The sequence below is a fragment of the Mytilus galloprovincialis genome, chromosome 14 (genome assembly GCF_965363235.1).
Source record: "Mytilus galloprovincialis chromosome 14, xbMytGall1.hap1.1, whole genome shotgun sequence".
Lineage (NCBI taxonomy): Eukaryota > Metazoa > Mollusca > Bivalvia > Mytilida > Mytilidae > Mytilus > Mytilus galloprovincialis.
Window position 1 is genome coordinate 15,610,231 of NC_134851.1, and position 25,643 is coordinate 15,635,873.

At 31.4% G+C, this 25,643-nt stretch overlaps 1 protein-coding gene across 5 annotated transcripts in view; it reads left to right on the top strand.

Moving 5' to 3' along the window:
* The window catches only part of LOC143058850 (alpha-1,6-mannosylglycoprotein 6-beta-N-acetylglucosaminyltransferase A-like), a 66,009-nt gene that overhangs the window by 8,811 nt on the left and 31,555 nt on the right, over positions 1-25,643 (top strand). For 4 of the 5 annotated variants that reach the window (XM_076232323.1, XM_076232325.1, XM_076232324.1 and 1 more), the window contains exons 2-7: positions 5,800-5,977; positions 10,003-10,102; positions 14,946-15,116; positions 23,190-23,272; positions 24,093-24,182; positions 25,055-25,132. In XM_076232323.1, coding sequence (XP_076088438.1) covers positions 5,831-5,977; positions 10,003-10,102; positions 14,946-15,116; positions 23,190-23,272; positions 24,093-24,182; positions 25,055-25,132 — 669 coding nt within the window. In that variant the 5' untranslated portion in view covers positions 5,800-5,830. Of the gene's footprint in view, positions 1-5,799; positions 5,978-10,002; positions 10,103-14,945; positions 15,117-16,256; positions 16,304-23,189; positions 23,273-24,092; positions 24,183-25,054; positions 25,133-25,643 lie in introns of those variants that run through there. The other variant, XM_076232327.1, reaches the window with a different exon arrangement.

Here is a 25,643-nt window from a genome sequence, read left to right on the forward strand (position 1 = left end):
TTATCTTTCTTTGTCCAGAATAGTAAGCAAGAAATATCTAATTGCAAAATATTGTGCAATAGCAAGATTTTTTTTTAATTGGAGTTATCTTTCTTTGTCCAGAATCAACTTAAATCTTTGTTATATACAATATACAATGTATATTCACTTTTTACTACCAACTGATAAATTATAATAAATAACATTCAGTGATAACAAGCAGTTTTTTTTACATCTTAATATTTTATGATGTATTTAAATGAGTAGTTATTGTTGCAAACTCCATTAGAAATTTTAATTGAGATTAGTTTTGGAATAAGGGAAAGGGGGATGTGATTAAAAAAATTGGGTTCAATTTTTCTCATTTGAAATTTCATAAATAAAAAAGAAAATTTCTTCAAACATTTTTATGCCCCACCTACGATAGTAGAGGGGCATTATGTTTTCTGGTCTGTGCGTCCGTCCGTCCGTCCGTCTGTCCGTTCGTTCGTCCGTCCGTCTGTCCCGCTTCAGGTTAAAGTTTTTGGTCAAGGTAGTTTTTGATGAAGTTTAAGTCCAATCGACTTCAAACTTAGTACACATGTCCCCTATGATATGATCTTTCTAATTTTAATGCCAAATTAGAGTTTTTACCCCAATTTCACGGTCCACTGAACATGGAAAATGATAGTGCGAGTGGGGCATTCGTGTACTGAGGACACATTCTTGTTTTGAGAGGATTAATATTCAACAGCTTAGTGAATTGCTCTAAGAGAAAACAAAAATTTTAAGTTCATTAGAACACATTCATTCTGTGTCAGAAACCTATGCTGTGTCAACTATTTAATCACAATCCAAATTTAGAGCTGAATCCAGCTTGAATGTTGTGTCCATACTTGCCCCAACCATTCAGGGTTCAACCTCTGCGGTCGTATAAAGCTATGCCCTGTGGAGCATCTGGTTGTTAATGTCCTTTAAATTTTTTCTGTTGAACTAATAGGAGAGATAGAGGTAATATCGAAATAAAAAAATAACCTAATTACAGAAATCGCTTAAATTTTACAATTGTTTAGGGTATGTACAGTTTATTTGAGTATAATTTTTGTACCAAATTGAGCCTCCTTAAATCACGAATACATAAAAAATTTACCTTTTTTTAAAATTGTATACACTTTTCAGTCACAAGTTGGCATATATATCTATAGAAATGCTTAAATGAAATTAATGAATCATTGGATACAGTTAGTAAAGTTCTTCAATAATATGATCAATTAGTACATGTAGTATGAAGAGTTTAAATGTATAAATACACTAACACTAAATAATCAGTACAATTATGTTATCTTCTATAATTTATATTTATATAAGGAATAAATGTGTAACAGTGTTCCTTTGATTGTTGTGAAATTGGATTTATTTCTATACTCCAGATAGAAATAAACTTTCCTTCCCTGAGGTTTTACATTTATGACGTGTTATATTTATCTAACGTCCGAGTGGTTTTATACTTTACCATGGGAATATGTAAGTCATATATATTTGTATGTGCTGTTTTCTGTTTCCTTAATTACATGTATACCCCACGCAACGAAGTTGCGGAGGGTATAATGTTTTTGACCCGTCCGTCTGTCAGTCCGTCAGTCCTGTTTCTTGTCATCGCAACTCCTCTCAAACCACACAACAGAATTTCACGAAACCTTTTCAGATAATAAGGACATACTATGTAGTTGTGCATATCGACGGGAAATTGCGATTCAATTTTTTTCTAGGAGTTACGCCCCTTTGAACTTATTTACTTTAATGTACTACTGCAACAGTTTGTCATCACAACTCCTCTCAAACCACACAACAGAATTTCACGAAACCTTTTCAGATAATTAGGACATACTATGTAGATGTGCATATCAACAGGAAATTACGGTTCAATTTTTTTTCTAGGAGTTATGCCCCTTTGAACTTATTTGCTTCAATGTACTTCTGCAACAGTTTGTCATCACAACTCCTCTGAAAACACACAACAGAGTTTCATGAAATTTTGTAGATAATAAGGACATACTATGTATATTGACAGCAAATTATTATTCAATATTTTTTCTTATACAATTTTTTTTTCTTATACTTATTTAATTTCTCCAATGACAATGTGGGGACGTGGGGTATGTGAGCGTGCTCACTAAGGTTCTTTAATTTGGCCTCAAATGTTTTTTTTTCACAAGTATGGCTTTCAGTTTCTACTCAACTATAAAAAAAAACCCATAAAATAAAAAATACCCTCATTACATCTGTACCTACATACCCTTATAACTAGTTTTAATTGTAACTAGAACCACACATGCTACTTTATTTGACCTTACATTTTGTACATATATTTTTTTTCCAAATATGAGGCCAAAATAATTGAGTTCCTGTCTCCATCATAGCTATCCATGTACCTATCCTTAATTTCTTTTAATCAACATTTTTTATTATTCACCTTTTAAAGTCCAGTCATTTTTGTTAGTACACTTCATTAAAGTCCACACCATTTCCTCATTTTATGTTTTTAAAACATGAAAATTATTAAAGGATGAAATGATTTTATGATTTAACATCTACCTACAGTTACTATATACACAATCCTACCCTGTTTTTTTTCTGTCTGGTTACAGGAAAAAAATAAATACATGTATATATTTTTTTGGCCTTAAATTAAAAAAAAGTTGATTCCAATGATATAGTGCATTTTTCTATTGTGAACAAATGTTGTAATCATTTATAATTAATACCTGGAATTAATTTGCACTTTGATGCTGATTGAGTTTATATTGATTTCTATGCAGCAGTATCATTAAATATATAAAACTGTCTTCCTTGTAACATCGGTAGAATGATAAATTACATTGGACATTTCACAGGTAAATTTTTTCCCATTTTCATTTTGTTATAAATTTGCATTATTTAATAACAGTTTAAATTTATAATGGTCTAGATCTTGTTTTCAGAATTAGTATTAAAAAGCAATTTTGATGGAGGTGTTTTGATAAAGTAAAAGTCCTTAGAGATAGTTATGTATTTGTCTTCTCTCAATGTCCTAATTCGTGACTTTGATGCCACTACACATTATGCCACTTCAAGTTTTGCCACTGAACATTAGACAACAATGCATTAACCTTATCTAGATCTGCATGATCTGGTACTTTCATCTGTCTGAGAAGTCATAATAATTCATATGAAAATAAGGAGACTGGTATGACTCCTACCGGTAATAAGACAACTAACTATATATCCACAAAAGTTCAAATGAAGGATGCAAGCAATGTACAGCCTTCTACAATGATGAAAACCTATATGGTATACACTACTATAACAGGTCCCTGTCATAAAAAATATGAAACAATTCAATTGAGAAAACTAATCGCCTACAGATAGGTTGTAACACAACTATACCGAAAAACAAATATAACAGACATGAACCAACAACAATCACTGAAATACAGAGTCCTGACTTGGAACAGACATGAACCAACAACAATCACTGAAATACAGAGTCCTGACTTGGAACAGACATGAACCAACAACAATCACTGAAATACAGAGTCCTGACTTGGAACAGACACGAACCAACAACAATCACTGAAATACAGAGTCCTGACTTGGAACAGACACTTGAAGAATGTTTATATGTTGTTCATATACATGCAATGTGTATATATCCTCTTTCAGAAACAGCACATCAAGTGTGATACCAATCATCCAACTTTTCAGTGGATTATTTTATAATCTGATTAAATATGCATGAAATATTTGCCACTGGATATTAAAAAAAAATCAAAACCAATGACATATGATGATCAATAACTTAAAAATGGAAATTAGCATAAACTCACTTAAATTTAATACATGTACATGTACATATAGTTGATATTGCCTTTAGACATCATCCTGCACTCAGTTGCAGTGCTTTGCAATTTTAGATAAAGATCAACAATTAAATTTTGTTCATAAATATTTAAGTTAATGACAAATGACATTGAATGACATTGTCAAAGCTTTTTGACCATATTGGATAACACATAAGTTATAACCAACCATATTGTTTGAGTAACAAGCACCAGTTATATTTGTAAAATATCATTTTACATTTAATTGGAATGGCTACCGGTAAGTAAGTAATCAATTCTTCATTTAATTACGATCTATAATTCTATATATATATACATGTTATATACATGATATATTTAACTATTATTGAAGGTAGGCTTAGCTTATTTTAGTATAATAATTTAACCTGTCCGTGTATAGACATACATGTATAATGTTCTAGCTAGGATTTAAGGACAGAGGGACACAGTGTAAAGATAGTTTTACACTAGTCATTTTTGGGGCCCTTTTATTTAAAGCTTGCTGTTTGGTGTGAGCCAAGTTTTCTTGTTGAAGACAATACTTTAACCTATAATGGTTTCCTTTTAAAAATTATGACTTGGATGGAGAGTTGTCTCATTGGCACTCATACCACCTCTTGTTATCATGGTTATATCTAGTGAAATCATGTTGATTTATTGAATTGAATTAATTTAATCCATTTTTGCTGGATTTATTGTTTTTTCAAGATGTAAATAGTTATCAAAGGTACCAGGATTATAATTTAGTACGCCAGACGCGCGTTTCGTCTACATAAGACTCATCAGTGACGCTCATATCAAAATATTTCTAAAGCCAAACTAGTAAAAAGTTGAAGAGCATTGAGGATCCAAAATTCCAAAAAGTTGTGCCAAATACGGCTAAGGTAATCTATGTAAAAAGTTTTTTCAGTTGTTAACAATGGTTAAAATTATTTATATTTTGCATAGAAAAGTATTTGTTTTCTTTCAATTAACTGCATACTGATCGATTGGGTCTAGAAAAAGTTTTAAAAAATGAGAGTGAGGCCTGTGGTAACAAAAAGTTAATCATGTAATTGTCAATAATATAAGTAAAGGTAAATTATTGTGTAGATTGTAGTGTGTTTTGGGGGACTTTTGATGTATTTTATTTACTGGTAGAATATTGTGAATAATTTATACGCAAACTCAATCTGTGTAATTAATATGAATGTATAACTTATGTATGGAAAAAATCTAAAAAAAAAAAAAAAAAAATCATGTAATTGCATTTTTAGTTATTCCTTTTATCCCTTTCTACATCATACATGTAGATGTTATATGTATATTTTTTTAGAAGATATATATATGTAATTTTAAATCACAGGTCTTCCTCATTTACAAAAAGATATGACATTACATTCAATGCTGTATATTACAAATTTACATTGTTGTGTTATAATTCAATCAAAAAAACTTTAAAAAATTGATTTAAAGTTCATGGTGACATATAATGTGTTTATATAACTTTATAAATAAAACAAAGTAAACAATTTGGTGGTTTGTACAAATATACAGAAGTCAGGAAATGGTTTTCTGAAAATAATGTGAAAATTTACACAGTATAAAGAAAAGTTATTGTCAGTTAATTTACTTCCTTATAAGGAAGGTAAATGCATGTGTTGGTAATTGAAATTATTCGGGAAAATGATGCAAGGAAAACCCACGTAACATGTAAGTATTAGCTTGGTCTGAATGGGATGTCCTTCAATACTTCTGTATACTTAAATTTTTGTATCCATTTCTCTCTATTCTGTAATTATATTTCATGATTAGCACCCAACTATTCTCTAGATCCATGAGATCTGTTCTCTATATTTTAGCACCCAATTATTCTCCATTAATGTTTTTGCTCTTTACTATAATTTATTCTTTTTTTTTAATTCTTTTATAAGAGTATGGTTAATGTTTTTTTCAAATGATGTTTCTTTTATATTTGCAGAAATCATGGTACGAAAGTTGGTAAAAGAATTATGGCTATAACGATATGGAGACTTTGTGGCCGAGCTCCAAATAGTCGCCAGCTGTTAGTGACAGCCTGTTTCCTCTTCTTATTCTGGTGTTTATCCCTATACAGAGTTACAACTATCAACCAGTCAAGAGAAAGTGATTTACTTAAGGTATGTGATTTATAATGTCTTAACGACTAACCCAAGCTTAGGATTTGATGTAAGGAGGTGGGGGAGCTCCTGGGAATTAAAATTAGTAAACTCTATTTTGACACAAAGTTGTCTGTGATTTTAGTTTTACTAAATATATTATTTTTAGGAAGGAAATGCACATGGTGTGCCTTCGAAATCTGCATCTGAAGACCACCTGCCCTCTATCGGCTTTAAGTCTTCTAAATGGTATCGATACACATGCATTTGTAAACCATTTTAATAAAAAGCTTTAAATTGACTAGGATGGCAAGTATTCCTGTCAGAGGTTGGTGTTTCTCTCTCAGGCCTCTATCTTATTCCATCAATAAAACTGGTAGCTTATAGTGCTGAAAGTGGTGATGGACAGATTGATTGTTGGTGTTTTAATCTCATTTTTAGCTCACCTGGCCTAAAAGGCCATGTGAGCTTTTCTCATCACTTGGCGTCCGTCGTCGTCGTCGTCGACGTCGTCGTCGTTAACAATTTTTCAAACATCTTCTCCTCTGAAACTACTGAATGGATTGGAATGAAACTTAAAATGATTGTTCCTTAGATTATCCTGCACAAAGTGTGTGCTTTGATTTTTGATCCGTCAAAAAACATGGCCGCCGTTACTTAAAATAGAACATAGGGGTCAAATGCAGTTTTTGGCTTATATCTCAAAAACGGAAGCATTTAGAGCAAATCTGACATGGGGTAAAAAATGTTCATTAGGTCAAGATCTATCAGCCCAGAAATTTTCAGATGAATCAAACAAACCATTGTTGGGTTGCTGCCACTTAATTGGTAATTTTAAGGAAATTTTGCAGTTTTTGGTCATTATCTTGAATATTATTATAGATGAAGATAAACTGTAAACAGCAAAAATGATCAGCAAAGTAAGATCTACAAATAGGTTAATATGACCAAAATTGTCAATTGACCCCTTAACCCTTTCGCCGATGAGTCCCGGTTTACCGGGATTCACGCTTCAGACAGCTGACGATGAGTCCCGTTTTACCGGGATCGGAATACCTCTTTTATGTTTCCCGCTTAAAACAGTGCAAACATGAGTTATCTTTCTTTGATGAATACCCGGATGAAAGTGTAAACACTGTGCTTCCGTTTGTTGAAAACCGTGTCAAAATCAGAGGAAATTTACGGAATTTACGAGAATTTGAAATGAGGGAACATTTTTTTTGAAAGAATATGGAAGAATTGAAGCCAAATTAGTATACTTTTTTGACATAAAATGTCGTTTTAAGTACAAAACACTTGGAATGGACATCGTTCAGTGTGAGGAATTTGTACAGCCTCTTAAAAATTTTTCAAAATTTTGCCGTTTTTGGGTTAAAAAATTACGATTTGGGGTCAGAATTTTGAGAATTTCACCTAGAAAATGCCGAAAATTTGAAAATTTGAATATTTTAAGAAGAAAAAATTATTAAAACATGAATAAAACTGTGAACATGGTGTTAGTGAATGAAATAAATATACAAATAACTACAAACAAGATTTTATTGACATTTATTATGAAGATCTCCCACTTGAGTAATAGAAGCCAGGGAAGCCATCGTCTCAGAGTAGCTTCTGTCTGGGCAGCAATCGGTGAAAGGGTTAAGGGGTAAATGTCCTTTAATGACAATTTTTCACAATTTGTTCATCATATTTGCTAACTTTAAAAAATCTTCTCCTCTGAAACTACTGAATGGATTTGGATGAAACTTAGCATGATAGTTCCTTAGATTATCCTGCACAAAGTGTGTGCTTTGATTTTTGATCCGTCAAAAAACATGGCCGCCCTTACTTTAAATAGAACATAGGGGTCAAATGCAGTTTTTGGCTTGTATCTCAAAAACGAAAGCATTTAGAGCAAATCTGACATGGGGTTAAAATGTTCATTAGGTCAAGATCTATCAGCCCTGAAATTTTCAGACGAATACATGTTTGCCTGGCATGGTTCAATATGTTCAATAAGGCATTGTTTACCAGGTGAGCGATTCAGGCTCTTGAGAGCCTCTTGTTATCAAGACTTTTGGCTATATATATATATACCATGGTGGTCAGTGAATTAACCATTGTCCTTTGGCAGGAAAACTAACCATCTTAGTGAATTGAAATAGGATGTAAAGCCACAAGGTTCTAACTCACAACCTCAGGGTTGAAAGACTAGACAAATTAGCCACTGATTCCCATCTGAAAGTGGTGTTAAGGGGGATTGTGGGTCTAAATGAAATTTTTTATTTAATATAGGATTTCGCTATATTTTTCTATAAATGAACTTTATCTTATCCTTAATAGAAAAAATGAAATAAAAAAATGGTGTCACCGTTCATTTACGCTCACAATCTGCCTTCGAAAGAAGCATACATTTTTGTTAATGTCTTTTTCTGTTGAACTAATAGGAGAAATAGCGGTAATATCGAAATAAAAAAGGACTTAAATACAGAAATCGCTTAAATTTTACAATTATTTAGTGTACATGTATGTACAGCTTATTCTAAAACAACAATAAAAAATATAGGTCACCGATGAGTTAAAAAAGATATTTCAATTTTAATGCCAAAAAATAGCATTTTTGCACCAAAGGGAGATAATTTAGAGCTTTTTCAATGAAATCGACATTTTAAAAGTCACCTGGGGTCATCACGAATTAATTTTTTGGAATGATTTCTGTACCATATGATAAAGTAACAACTACTAAAGGTAATTATTAATAAAATATGTAATGTAAAATAAAAGTTTTTTTTTCTTTCTAAAAATCTTATACCCGCGAGCCTACTTAAACATCAACATTCAGTTGTTATAAAAATTATCAGCTGATTAAATTGATGCAAAATGAAACAAGTTGGTTTACCAAGTTTAAATTGATTTTGGTTTATTGAACCTATTACACTGAACCAATGATTTAGACCGAAAGATTAAAATAAGAATAAAAGATGTGGTATAATTCCCAATGAGATAACTCTCAATGGAGACCAAACTACTTTTACGATAGATAAGAAGTTTTGAATGTATTTAATTGCTGATTTATAAATTTTAAATGATACCCTATACAGCTCTCAATCCTAAACAGTTAAATCGAATGTGAAAATGAAGCATACCAACAACATGCTATAAAAGAAGACAATCAGACCAAAACTTCTTCACAATTTAGAATATTTAAGTGAATTATTTATTACTATATATTATGATGGCTTATGGATAAATACAATGTATTTATGTATTAACAAAGACCTGCTATGAACAGTTTAAAGCTATATAGCACTCTAATGAATCTGTTATAAAATTCCTACCATCTGTTACAGTATTGCAGTAAAATATTTATCTTGTTTATTGGGATCAAATACACACAGGATAATTAACTCAGAGTACAAACATGTTTATACAGTTTAAAATTGCTTATGTTAGGGAATTTTTATATTGAAAGCTGTTTATGGTGATTGATTGACACTGAATTATATGTCCTTATATATTACACATATATAGGTTACATGATACAGGGTTCCTATTTAGAGTTATATCACATCCAATAATTGTCCTTTAAAAAGCATAAAATATTTGCCACTATTTATAAACAATAATCCAATAATGGCTTTGATCACTTAACATGCTTAAAGTAATTGTTTACTCTTTAAACATGTTAAAAGAGAGGCGAAAGATATTACTGGGATATCTCATAATGCAAAAAAACAACTGACAATGCCATGGCAAATAACCAAAAAAATAAATAATGAAAAGATAAACAGAAGGACAGAAACCTAAACATAGAATACAAAAGGCAACACAAACCCCAACACAACAGGGGTTGATATCAGGTGCTCTGGAAGGCAGATCACGCTCCACATTTGATACCTGTCATGTTTCTCATGTTATTTTATACCCTGTAGTCTTTAACCAAAACCAAATTTTCTTTACAATATTTGTGTACATCTCTACATCATGTTCATTGCCAAAAGTCTAAGAAAGTTATGAATGATTTTAAATTACCAGTATACTGAATAGTTATTGTTGTTTATTTTTAGGCTGAAATCATTCGACTAAGTGAGAATTATGTGCGAGCACTCGCCAGGGAGAACTCTGACATTGTAGATGGTCCGTATGCTGGCAGATTTACAGCTTATGGTTTGTTAACTTATGCTTTGAAAATTAATATATGAGGTTTGATTTCCAATATGACAAATACTGTCGATTTTTTTTTTAATTTCTGGCATTGTCTGGGAAACCAATTTCCATGGATTTGGTGGTTAATCTTAGGACAAGAATTTAAATCTTCAACAAAGCAAAAGAATAAAAGGCTCATATGCAGACTCCTACAAAACTAAAAAAATAAAAATTTCCCGCAATCCATGCAAGTTGATATCCACTAGAATAAATGAATCCACACGATCCACTGAAGACCAAAAGATGAGGATGCTAAAAAGCGAAAGGTCATTGTACTGCCTTCAGCAATGAGTAAAACCTTAACTAAAATCATAGAGAGATGTATTGTGATTGCCAATGAGACAACTAGTCAACAATTAGCAAAGCAAAATAGTTTAGCCAATATCCGTAAACAAAGCCTATTGAAAATATGACATTCGTTGAACATTTGAATTCGTGGTTCATCTGTACCCACGAAACCCACAAAAATTGACATACAACGAATAATAATAAATCAACAGTACAGTTAAGGTAGATCATAAGTAAATGTTTTTTGAGACAGAATTTTCTTATAATTTGCCAAAATGAAGATTTTACTATGCTTTTTTCAAAAATATAATAAACAGTATGGGTCACTGTGCTATTTTTCAAGCTATGAGTCGTTGAAAATTGCCTAAATTTGGTTAGTTTGTTCATGAAAAAACACATAAGAGTGCATAAAAAAAATCTATGAGATAAAATTTTGAAATAAATTGTGAGAATATAGGTTTTATGATATGTTTTAAGAAAATAAAAAGAAGACATGGTGTCACCGAACTTGTTTTCTTGCCAAAAATAAAAATAAAAAATTTTGTAATAGCCCAGTCTAAATTTTGTACTAAAAGAGTTATCTCCCCTTAAATGGCTCATTTGAAGAAAAAAAAAATGATTTTAAAAACCAAAAAGTTTGATATTTGTTAAAATTTTTTGAATCATACAATAAATTAACAAGTTTTCTTTATTTAAATAAACAGTCTAACCATTAAATTCCAAATCTGTTTCCCAATTTGCTGATTTGGGCAAATAACTAGACCGATTTTGTACTGTGATTGTACTTTCCAAGATGGCGATATACCATGAATCTACCTTAAGCAACTGAGTTTTCTGAATATCACCAAATATTAGATTGAAGCTTATGGCATTATTTGAAACAATTATGATAGACAATCATCATAAACAACCACTAGGCTAGCAATTAGGTTTTGTTGTATAATATGAAACATAAGATTAACTATAAACCATAACAAAATGTAAAATAAATGAAAAAAAGAACAGCAGACTACCAAATCTGTTAAAGATTTATTCAACTCAAATAATGAAATTGATTATAGAAAAATTTAGAAGTTCTTAATAAAATCATGAAAATATGAGCATACTTAAATGATAAGTTCAAATCTAAACATCATCATTTTTATTTTATGTGAATGTTTAAAGTTCATTATGTAGATGTTTTTTATGGCTAATAACATATGTAATTCTGTAAGCGTATAGTTATTAACCTTTTTCTTTACAAGATTTCTGTATAGTAGTTTTGAATTTGGTTTAGTAGGGAAAATATTTTAAATGAACAATTTTGATTACATACTTGACTGAATAACTTTTAAAAGTTCTCATGGTTTCTGATTTTAGTTTTTACTGTTATTTAAATTTGTGTCTATGAAGTTGTTATTGAATATGTTGAATATAGATATTATTATTGAAAATCTATCCTGTTTATATTTACCCTTTGTAATAATCTGAATATTGTTAAGTAAGAAATAAATTGGTGTGTGAAGTTGATGAAGAAATTTCTAATATAAAATTTAATCAAGTATTTTCCTGTGAGCAATCTTAGTCACCAAATGATATTTGGAATATAAGATTGACTATTGTTTACTTTTAATGTCCAGTGACAAATATTTCATGCATGTCCAGAAAAAAAAGAAAAATTGTACTGTTGTATTAATGTCCCTGCAAACATTTAAATGAATGCAAGAATTAAATATAAATGTTAGATGTAAACTTTCAAAGATGTTAATATTCTATAGTAGATTTTTATGCAAAGTCCCAGACAAGATGAGTTGAAATAAATTTTTTGAAAAGTATTTGCTAGAACTAGACTGTGTTTTTTAGGGTTTCTTTGTGCCTTTTAACTTTTTAAACAATTTTGGAGCCTTTTAGTCTTTTTCTTGTTCATGTTGTTAGTCCCCCTTCTTGATCTATATACAGATTCTTTCAACTGGTGTTTTTTTCTCATGAAAATTTGACTTCAAAGCAAATTATTATTTGATATCTTCAAGTCACAATGTTTTCCCCCAATTAACCCTTGGTGAACAATGGCAGTTCATTTATAAAATCTGAATTGGTAGCTTTTCTATTAATAAATTATAATGATATATGATTATATTATTATAAGCTGAAACATACATATTTAAACATAATTTACACTTTTTATGGATAAAAACCCACTGTAAGCTCTCTATGATGATGACTACATTACTTTATATTAGAAATTAAGAGGTCTTTCGATTGATGAAATGTAGCACTATGTAATGCTAGACAAATAGAAATATAGATTCCACAACTGCAACAAGTGTACAAAAATGTATTACGATATTTCTCCACTTGAGACAATTAAATTTTATTATTTATATCACGAGGCTTGCCAAGCTTTTTAAATAATTAAAATTTTTGAGAGTGGAGAAATACAGTGGTGGAATCTGTTTCTCTAATGATTTTTATCTTTCCTTTTCAATGATTTGAGGAAAGTTGTGTACTTTTGATGTAACGTCATCAGGCATGGTCGCCTTTTTTCATGACATCACAATAAGAAATTTCAGAAGAAACCAAGAAAATTTATCTTCACAATTAAATTTCAACCAATCATTTGCTGAGAACAGATTTTTCACTAGAGAGGAGAAATATTTTTCTCACACCGGTCAGGAAATGTGAAAATAGCACAAAACTTAGAGAAAGATTTAACTTCACGTGCACTGCAGCAGATTTTAAAGTCATATGAAACCTCAAATCAAAAAAAATAATGCATATGTTTTTTTATAACTCAATGGATAGTTTTCATTATAAAACTTATGTACATATACTTTTTTCTGAGAAAAATTCTTTAATTTATTCATATTTAGAAGAAGTTTACTGTATTTTAATTGCTTCCTTCCAGGAAGCAATTCCCCTAACATATTCTCCATATGCAAAGTGACCTCAGTGTGACCCGTCTCGTAAAAATCCTGTGATCACAATACGCATGGATGTCCTTAAAATAAACTATTATCTGATCATGAATTTACATGTTAAACACGTGCTCAATTTCCGTGCTTTTTTGTTGATTTTTTGTCGATTGTTGACAAACAGGTGACAATCGTTAAACTTCGGCTTCAAAACACGAACTTTAATTACCTGTCATATTTTCACAACAACACTGTCTGATTGAAAAACAATTGACGATTATACAAAATTTACACGAAAAAAATTATATATTCTTTGAACAGAAGACTTAAGTTTATGATGATTGTATGCATTGGTTCAAGAATTGGAAGAACATTCTTTTTCACCGGTCACTCGTTTCTTATGATTTTAATCACCGTGTATCATCGTACAGCGGATATAGGTACTAACCAAGCGGACGTGAGCGATTTTGATCTTACACGGTAACGAAAAATCTTCGTTTTGTTCACATAATATCAATGTGTACTTCAATCTAAACATAATTGCTGTTTTAAGAAATGATTTGGTCGTAGGTTGATGATTTGAGATGTCTCATTATTTTCCCAAAACAAGAGGGATTACTAAAAGCATGTGCAAATACTTGTAAAAGAAGTTGGCTCTCGTCTCATACGATATAATTCTATATTCATGGCAACTCTCTTTCTGATAGAAGGTCAATGTGTGTGTGTAATAAGTATAGCTGTTTCAATAATTGTCATTGAAATCTTTCATACATATGTTATTATTCGATATTTTATCCCTAAAGAAGCGTTGTGTACGGTGTTTAGCTGACCACATAAATCCTTATGTAAGGTGCATAGTAAAGTTGTTGTACACCGTACACAAAAACTTTATTTTCATACTTGTTTATTACCCAAACAGTTTCAAGGAATGAGTAATCACAGGTAGGTTTATGATTGGTAACTATTACTGTTGCCCTGTATTAGGTTTCTGTCAGATAAAACATGTAAATGTCTCAACAACTGTTTCGAAATTGAAAGTGGGTGTTGACTTTCACAACTATTTGCACATGAACAAGTTAATTGTTCTTATTTAAATATCAAAGTTGTTTTATGAATTAAAAAAAAAAATCGATGCAAAAAATATTTGGGAGCAGGAATTTCAAATGTTGAGAAATGTACATTGAATATTGATAAAGCAAAACAAAGATCTTCGTTACCTTGTAAGGTCAAAATCGATCATGCCCGCTTGGTTAGTACCTATATCCGGTGTACTGATGATACCTGGTGTTAATGATATATATATATATATGTAATTTTACAGGTCTGGAGATGATACATTATTTTGAAGATCTGTAGAAGTTTACTGAGAAATATACAACACAAATACAAATACAATACTGTAAATTTAGAAATTATTGCGTGCATTAATTAATGCCATTTTGTCATTTTACACTTAAATGCGATTTTAATTATTACGATTTTGTGAAAAATCCTGCTTACTTCATATAAAATATTTAAAATGTGAGTTTAAATTATTGCGTTTGCAACTCTGTCGCAATTTTTGTAATAATAAAAACCTCGCAATAATTTCTGAATTTACAGTAGTTGATTCTTTATCTTTACAGATCTGAAGAAGACTATAGCTGTATTACTGGAAAGTATGTTGGACAGAATAGATCATCTAGAAGCTAAAGTAAACATCACCAGATTGGGGGGATTGTTTGGGTTGTCATCAAATTCATCACAACATCAAAATAATAATGTCAACCCAGCTAAAGGCATCATTAATGCAGAAGGTAATTACAAGGTTTTAGTATGAAGGAATTAGGTTCTGCACTGCTAGTTGTTGCCACATTAAAATTATTACAATATATATATATATTATAATAAGGCAAAAACAAAAGAATACATGTGTTTCCGCTAACGTGCTGAAACAAAATGGTGTTTGCAGGTATGTGTGCAATATCATTTTATTATTTAGGTGGTAATTACTACTAGGGAATCAGTCTGACTTTAACAATGCATATGCTTGTTTCAAAATTGCATACAAAGTGTTGGGTAGGCAGTAATAACATTTACAAATGTAATGTGTAATTCAATGCATTTATTTGCAAAAGTAATTGTAGTTTAATGCTTTACCTCGATAAATGCATGTAATTGTAATTGTAATTTAATGCATGGGTTTTGTCAAAGTAATTGTGATATAATGCATTACATTGCAATGTAATTCGCCCTATGCCTTTTAGCATGATTAGACACTAAACATTAATGTAGGTAGAGTTAGTGGAAACACATTACAGTGTAACTTTTCTAATCTGACATACTGGGGGACCAGAAAAAAATGTTGGATTAAACAGGGTGTTGAAAAACTCAGGTTTGTTCTGAAAGGATAGGTATAATTTAGTACCATAAAAATTTGTCGTTTAAAGCAGAATGTTGGAATACTCAGGTGTTGGATTAGGCAGATTACACTGTATTATTTTTTTGGCCTAAGGATTGTGATACTTGCTGTGGTGCATATATATATATATATATATATATATATATATATATAAATCTGTATTTAATTATCTGGGTTCCCAAATATTTTTATACAAGCCTATAGAAAATTAATATTTCGTGGAACATTTAAATTTACTATTTCCCTAAAGCAGGCTAAACACACAAAATCATCAGAAATTGGTACATGTATCCCTGGATAATTATGAATCCACAGTACCTACATTTCATCTTCTTTTTGGAATTTTGATCACATGTTCCCTCGTAACTGTTTTTATGTGTGATTTAACATGTATAGTGCACTGTTAATCCTGTCCTTTTATTTTATTTGTTAAATACATTCTTTGTGTGCTTATAAAATTATATGCATGAGTTAAAAAAAACTTCAATAGAAAGTCGCATATATTACATGATAGTGAATTGATGTTTTCAGAGGGAATAGGTAGCTGGCTTTTTGGCAGAATGAGGCTTGCCTTAGGATTGGGTAATGCTCACTTGTTACATATTTTGGACTTTGCTTTCTTGACTCTAGAGACAATTTAGAAAGTTTATTGTTATGTTTTCTGTTGGTTTTCAATCAAATTCAATCTTTATAACACTTAAGAAACGTGGTACTAACAAGAGCCTATGTTGAATGAATGAGGAACATACACATTCAATTTTAATGCACGCTTTCTTAGGTGTGGTAAATTAACATGAATGTTAGTTGATACTGCTAGCTGTTTTAGGTGGTCTCATGGTCATAAATTACGCAATAAATAATAATTAAATTATTTGATGTTGCCATCATTACAGACTTAGAAAGCAGCCTTCTTGCAAAATTTTATGACAAATTGTTTTGAATTTTTCTTCATAAAGATTTTTTCCTACTCTGACTTTGTCTGACATCAATGCATATTCAGAATAAAGCTTATATAGTTGTAGGCTTGAAAACTTTATTTACTGTGATGTTTTTTATACGACCGCAAAAATTAAAAAAATTTTGGTCGTATATTGGTATGATGTTGGCGTCGTCGTCGTCGTCCGAATACTTTTAGTTTTCGCACTCTAACTTTCGTAAAAGTGAATAGAAATCTATGAAATTTTAACACAAGGTTTATGACCACAAAAGGAAGGTTGGGATTGATTTTGGGAGTTTTGGTCCCAACATTTTAGGTATTAGGGGCCAAAAAGGGCCCAAATAAGTATTTTCTTGGTTTTCGCACTATAACTTTAGTTTAAGTAAATAGAAATCTATGAAATTTTGACACAAGGTTTATGACCACAAAAGGAAGGTTGGGATTGATTTTGGGAGTTTTGGTTCCAACAGTTTAGGAATTAAGGGACAAAAAAGGGCCCAAATAAGCATTATTCTTGGTTTTCGCACAATAACTTTAGTATAAGTTAATAGAAATCAATGAAATTTAAACACAAGGTTTATGACCACAAAAGGAAGGTTGGAATTGATTTTGGGAGTTGAGGTCCCAACAGTGTAGGAATTAGGGGCCAAAAAGGGGCCCAAATAAGCATTATTCTTGGTTTTTCGCACAATAACTTTAGTATAAGTAAATAGAAATCTATGAAATTTAAACACAAGGTTTATGACCATAAAAGGAAGGTTGGGTTTGATTTTGGGAGTTTTGGTCCCAACAGTTCAGGAATAAGGGGCCCAAAGGGTCCAAAATTGAACTTTGTTTGATTTCATCAAAAATTGAATAATTGGGGTTCTTTGATATGCCGAATCTAACTGTGTATGTAGATTCTTAATTTTTGGTCCCGTTTTCAAATTGGTCTACATTAAGGTCCAAAAGGGTCCAAAATTAAACTTAGTTTGATTTTAACAAAAATTGAATACTTGGGGTTCTTTGATATGCTGAATCTAAAAATGTACTTAGATTTTTTATTTTTGGCCCAGTTTTCAAGTTGGTCTAAATCGGGGTTCAAAATTAAACTTTGTTTGATTTCATCAAAAATTGAATAATTGGGGTTCTTTGATATGCCAAATCTAACTGTGTATGTAGATTCTTAATTTTTGGTCCCGTTTTCAAATTGGTCTACATTAAAGTCCAAAGGGTCCAAAATTAAACTAAGTTTGATTTTAACAAAAATTGAAATCTTGGGCTTTTTTGATATGCTGAATCCAAACATGTACTTAGATTTTTGATTATGGGCCCAGTTTTCAAGTTGGTTCAAATCAGGATCCAAAATTATTATATTAAGTATTGTGCAATAGCAAGAAATTTTCAATTGCACAGTATTCAGCAATAGCAAGAAATCTTCAATTGCACAGTATTGTGCAATAGCAAGAAATTTTCAATTGCACAGGATTGCGCAATAGCAAGAAATCTTCAATTGCACAGTATTGTACAATAGCAAATATTTTCAATTGCACAGTATTGCGCAATAGCAAGAAATTTTCAATTGATTGGAGTTATCTTTCTTTCTCCAGAATAGTAGTTGAGTCAACTTAGATCATTGTTTTATAAATTTTTCTCATTTCAGATTTCATAAATAAAAAGAAAATTTCTTCAAACATTTTTTTGAGAGGATTAATATTCAACAGCATAGTGAATTGCTCAAAGGCAAAAAAAATATTTTAAGTCTCATTAGACCACATTCATTCTGTGTCAGAAACCTATGCTGTGTCAACTATTTAATCACAATCCAAATTTAGAGCTGAATCCAGCTTGAATGTTGTTTCCATACTTGCCCCAACCGTTCAGGATTCAACCTCTACGGTCGTATAAAGCTGCGCCCTGTGGAGCATCTGGTTTATTAAAGTAATAAGGGGTACTTGTAAGATTTTAGCCAAAATAATTGTTACATTTTGTCTTATTGAAAAGGAGAGTGAATGCTACTCAACACTTATTTCCCTTGTGCATTATATTATTTCTTTTCAATGGAACATAAATACATCAAATAAATGCATCAAACTCAAAATTTTGTGTTATTTCATCATTACTATCATATATGCTTTTTTATGGTTTTATAATTACCAATGTGAATATTATAAAATAATATTCTGTATGTGGCCATCCAAATGCTTGAGGAGCCTTAAACTTTAACTGAAATTAACTCAGTCGTTGTTTCTTTATATCATGTTTGTTGTTATGTTAAAAATCCAGCAATTGGTTTTCTTGTTTGATCTGTTTAACATTTTGTTATGTTTGTACTTTTTAAAGCTTGCATTGTGTTGTCCTTTTGCTCATTGTTGAAGGCCACTTGGCAACCTAGAGTTGCTAATAACTACAACATTTTGTCTCACATGGACCTTTGGATCATACTACAGCCTTTTTATATTTATTGGATTGGAGCATTTCATTCACAATATAAACAAAATTGTTTATTTGTGATATTATAAATTGAAAGAGGCATCGAAACAATTTTAAACATCATAATTTTACTGAATTCTATTATGAAACAATCCATCCCTGTTACAAAGATATATGCTCTTTTTATAAGAGTTTAGTGAAGGCTTCTAATAATTGCTTTCGATTTCGAAGTGTAAATAATAGTGTTGCAATATGCTTTTTGCAAAATTGTCAATTATGTTGCTATTACTAACACTTTGTGCATATATATATTTTAAGTTTTTCCTATATATTGGTGTAATGTATTTTCATTTCAATTAAATGTACCACCATAGATATGGGTTGCTGGTCTTGTGCTTAATTTGCATATAATACATTATCACAAATCATATTATTTATTTTACCGTTTGTTTGCTTTGTCAAGTTGTGTGATTAATGTTTTTTCATGTGAATTTTAAATTGAACCGAATGTTGATAAAATTTGACAGGTCCTGTGACTATCTGTTCCAACGACCTTATATTCATACCTAATTAAACTCCTGAAACATGTAAAAGCAATTACCTCATATGACACAACAGCCCATGTGGATTTTGCTTTTTCCATCGGCCCACTGTGGATAGCCAACCCGTGCCCACTATTGCTATAATCTCTTTTTTAGCTCACCTGGCCCGAAGGGCCAAGTGAGCTTTTCCCATCACTTGGCGTCCGTCGTCTGTCGTCGTCGTCCGTCGTCGTCCGTCATCCGTCGTCGTTAACTTTTACAAAAATCTTCTCCTCTGAAACTACTGGGCCAAATTAAACCAAACTTGGCCACAATCATCATTGGGGTATCTAGTTTTAAAAATGTGTGGCGTGACTTGGCCAAACAACCAAGATGGCCGCCATGGCTAAAAATAGAACATAGGGGTAATATGCAGTTTTTGGCTTATAACTCAAAAACCAAAGCATTTAGAGCAAATCTGACATGGGTTAAAATTGTTTATCCGGTCAAGATCTATCTGCCCTTAAATTTTCAGATGAATCCGACAACCCGTTATTGGGTTGCTGCCCCTGAACTGGTAATTTTAGGTAATTTTTGCTGTTTTTGGCTATTATCTTGAATATTATTATAGATAGAGATAAACTGTAAACAGCAATAATGTTCAGCAAAGTAAGATTTACAAATAAGTCAACATGACCAAAATGGTCAGTTGACCCCTTTAGGAGTTATTGACCTTTATAGTCAATTTTTAACCATTTTTCGTAAATCTTAGTATCTTTTACAAAAATCTTCTCCTCTGAAACTACTGGGCCAAATTAATCCAAACTTGGCCACAATCATCTTTGGGATATCTAGTTTAAAAAATGTGTGGCGTGACCTGGCCAATCAACCAAAATGGCCGCCATGGCTAAAAATAGAACATAGGGGTAAAATGCAGTTTTTGGCTTATAATTCAAAAACCAAAGCATTTAGAGCAAATCTGACATGTGGTAAAAGTGTTTATCAGGTCAAGATCTAACTGTCCTGAAATTTTCAGATGAATCGGACAACCTGTTGTTGGGTTGCTGCCCCTGAATTTGTAATTTTAAGGAAATTTTGCTGTTTTTGGTTATCTTGAATATTATTATAGATAGAGAAACTGTAAACAGCAATAATGTTCAGCAAAGTAAGATTTACAAATAAGTCAGCATGACCAAAATGGTCAGTTGACCCCTGAAGGAGTTCTTGCCCTTTATAGTCAATTCTTAACCATTTTTTCGTAAATCTTAGTAATCTTTTACAAAAATCTTCTTCTCTGAAACTACTGGGCCAAATTAAACTAAACTTGGCCACAGTCATCATTGGGGTTACTTGTTTAAAAAATGTGTGGCGTGACCTGGCCAATCAACCAAAATGGCTGCCACGGCTAATAATAGAACATAGGGGTAAAATGCAGTTTTTGGCTTATAACTCAAAAATCGAAGCATTAAGAGAATATCTGACAGGGTTTAATTGTTAATCAGGTCAAGATCTATCTGCCCTGATGTTTTCACATGGATCGGACAACCCGTTGTTAGGTAACTGTCCTGAATTGGTAATTTTAAGGAAATTTTTGCCGTTTTTTGTTATTATCTTGAATATTATTATAGATAGAGAAAATCTGTATACAGCAATAACGTTCAGCAAAATAAGATCTACAAATAAGTTTACATGACCAAAATAGTCAATTGACCCCTTAAGGAGTTATTGCCCTTCATAGTTAATTTTTAACATTTTTCATAAATTTTTGTTAATTTTTAGAAAATATTTTCCACTGTAATTGCTGGGCCAAGTTCATTATAGATAGAGATAATTGTAGCAACAAGAATGTTCAGTAAAGTAAGATCTACAAACACATCACTATCACCAAAACACAATTATGTCATGAATTTATCCGTGTCCATTGTTTAATATGCACAAGACCAAGGTGAGCGACACAGGCTCTTTAGAGCCTCTAGTTTTTTTTAAAAAGATTGATTACAAATGCTTATATGCTTTTTTCAATACATTGTATGCCTTTTTGTGCTACTTTGTTACATTTGTTGTTTATGTAGTGATATTAAGATGATAACACAATATTGACTGTTGTACCCCTATTTTTGACATTTTTACTCTTTGAGTATGTTTGTTTTGTTCATACGTCGTTGACAATGTAATGGAATTTGATGCGACTGTCATACAAGTGAGAGGTTTAGCTAGCTATAAAACCAGGTTCAATCCACCATTTTCTACATTAGAAAATGCCTGTACCAAGTCAGGAATATGACAGTTGTTATCCATTCGTTTGATGTGCTTGGACTTTTGATTTTGCCTTTTGATTTTTGATTTTCCTTTTTGAATTTTCCTCGGAGTTAAGTATTTTTGTGTTTTTACTTTTTTTGTACTTCAAATCTTTTTGTTAAACAAAAAAATTGAACAAGCTAGAAGTTTTGCCCACCCTGTGCCCACTCTCACTGTGGATGGGTGGACAAAGCAAAATCCACCTGAGCTGTAGTGTGATCTTGAAACCTTACCTATTTTAATCAACAGTTGTTATTGCATGCTGTTCTTGATCACAGTGGGTAAATGCTAAGCTTTAAATGACATTATCACTATTTTACAAATTTTCCTTTGATCTTACTGACTGATAATTTCGTTTCTCAGGGGAGTCAAGTGATAGGAAAAATTATCGCTATAAACTAAAGGGGCACGTGCGTTGTCACTGAAGTTAACAATGTCTTCATAGGTAAAATAGCGATAAACAGATTATCATTGGTACCGGCTCAAGCGAGAATTTTTAATCAATCTTGTTGAGATGACCCACTATAAATATAAGTATAGTCTTACAATACACCCCTTTATGAGTTCATGTCATCTCAATGTACATTATTCCAAAGACATAACCTGATGGACACAGTAAATACTAGTCAGTGCAAAAAATTGTAATTTTCATTTTTTTTGGTCGAGTTGTTGTCTCTTTAAGGAAGCTGGCTTGTCATGTTTTAGATTTTTTGTCAGATTTTCGGAATCCTTTGGTTTTATCCATTTGAATGCCTTGAAAAAATTTGCCCGGTGACCCCCATTTTTCTTTCTGTAAATCTTTAACATGTATAATGATAAGCCATCTGTAAAAGTCTTATAAAATTTTAATTACTTTTTAACAGTTTTTGAGAACTTCAACTTGTCAATGATAAAGCTATGAAAAGTCAAGAGAGAATATTTTCCCCGCCAAAATTTCAATGGCTTATATCTCGAAAACAAGCACGGTGACCTATATATTTGTTTTACTCTTTGGATTCGTTTATTAATTCCCTATCTATATACACGAGTGTTTTGAAAAGTTAATTATTTTGAAACAGAGAAGTGAACTTTCTTAACATATTCACCATTTCCATCCTCAATTTTATTTAAAATGCCTAAATCTATTGAGAACCTCATAAACTAGCCAATCATAACAGTACAGAATTTGATTGTGTCCATACCATGTTGACTTCTATTGCACATTTAAATGATAGAGTTTAAAGAACTTTTAAAAATTCTGATCATTCTGAATAACTAGAGGTATATATATAGATGTAATATTGTGATATATATTTTTCAGATGTAATTAATGGTGTCACAGAAGAATGTGCCTTAACCGCTGAAGATAAACAGCTCTTTCCTAACTGTGAGGGGAAAGTTATGGTATGAAATAATTTAGAAGTGCCTATTCAGATGTGGAAAATAAAGTGCCTTTTAGTCAGATCTTTTCAAAATGTATACAAGGGTATTGACAGAAAATCCAATTCAGCAGTTAATACTGAGGTTCACTTCACTTACTCTAGGTTCATGAATTTTCGTCATTACCATTTTTTTTGTGAATTGAGGTAAAATTGCAATTTCATGGGAAGTTGAAACATTTAAATTCTTGTTTCACTTTTACCCTTGAAATCTGGCAAAAGTGTTATGCCACAAGTACAAATGAATCCACAATACTGTTGATGACATGGTTTGTATTTGGGATGATGATGATAGAGACATGAGTCATACTTTTCTTATGTATTTTACCTTTTAGCTAGGCATACATACATTCAGAGTTTAGTATGACGTCCATTATCACTGAACTAGTATACAAATTTGTTTGGGGGACAGCTGATAGACGCCTCAGGTTGCAGGAGTTTATCACTACAGTGAAGACCCATTGGTGGCCTTGGCTGTTGTCTGCTTTAGTTGTCTGCTTTATGGTTGGGTTGTTGTTGCTTTGACACATTCCCCATTTCTATTCTCAATTTTATTTTTTATACAATTGCAATATTTCAGTATTACATAAGGACACTGAAACTTTATTCAAAATGAATTATCTTCCTTTTTTTCAGAAAAATCTCAACTGAGCAATAATCAGTATGATTAAAATCAAATCACTAAACAATTTTTTGTAGAATAAACACAAATTTTTCAAAAAAGTCTTTTTGTTTGCTAGAATTTCAAAAAAAATTTACAAGTAAAATTATTTCTTTTGTTGCAGTGGATGCGACAGATGTGGAAGTCAGATCCATGTTACGGGGCCTATGGTGTGGACGGCTCAGAATGCTCATTTGTTATGTACCTCAGTGAAGTAAGTTGGTTAAATGGATTATTTAACTAGGAATCTTCATAAAGCTGACTTCCTAGTATTGAAAAATAGAAAATGGCATAGGACTATACACAAACTGTACTTTAGTCTTGTGGAATCTGTAGATTGCATTTCTGTAAATATAAACAATGCAATTTCCCATAGGAACTCACCTTATAGTACATTTGTGCCACTTGTAACTGTGAAGTTTCGTAAAAAATTATAGTGTGGATTCATTTATTTTCGTGGGTACCAATTTTCGTGGATTGGGGAAAACCTACTTGTTCGCGGATATTTGATTTCGTGGTTTTGCCGAAGTATGCATACAAGTCGAAAGAAAATTTTGTATTCGTTGAACATTTAATTTCGTGGTTCACCTGTTCCCACGAAATCCACGAAAATTGGTATCCAACGAATAATAATAAATCCACAGTATCCTAGAATGGAAAGTTGATAGGCACTACTATTTAATTCAAAGGTTAAAACATATTTTCACCATTTATAACATTTATATGTCCTGAACATCTGAGAGTTTATAACTTATACTAAAATTATGTACCACCCCTCCATTCACCATGGTATTATGCAGAATTCAATATTGCCCAGTATCCATGTGTATCTATATATACTGGTAACATTTTCAAGTTATATCTCTTTGAGATGAAAGATAGAGATCATACCTGGGAACCAGTACATAAACAATGACTATTATACATCTCCTCAAAAGAAGCATGGTTTATGAAACAGCTGTATTGACACAGATTAACCTGTATGGAATAAACAAAGAAGTTTAAGTAATGGATATTAAATGTGATAACAAAGGAAAGAATTCAACTGAAATTTTTTCAATGTTTTTTTTTTTTATATTTTGACAGGTTGAAGGATGGTGTCCCAAGAAAGCATGGAGAGGAAAAGTACAGATTATCCCAGAAGATACAAAATTAATAAGATATGTAAGAAAAAGAATTTTGTATATGACCTTAAAGGAGCACTTGGCAGGGTGTTTTGATTGTGATAATGGAATAAAAAAAGAAAATTCTTTCCATCATGTCCATCCTTAAATATTCAAAATGTATTGACAGATTATTGATATATATATTTATCAGTAATTTGTGCATTTTTCCTTTGATGTGTACTGGCTGATAATGTCAGTATCAGTGCACTGGTCATGATATAAAAAATATTGGGTCAGTTTGCAATTGATATGCACAAATACACCGCTTCAGGATCTATTTTCCCTATAATTCACAAAATTGCTAGTGATTTTGTTTGCAGAAATGCATTTTTTTTGTGAAAAAAGGACGTCATATAAGTAACATATCATCCATGTTTTGCTGATCCCAGTTTTTATTCATTTATAGTCTGGTGCTGTTCTAAGGTGTCTTATTTTTCTGTTTCTTGAGAAGTATTTATTTAACCTGATTAGTCACTATAAAGTGTTACAATTCATATTTAAATGCAACA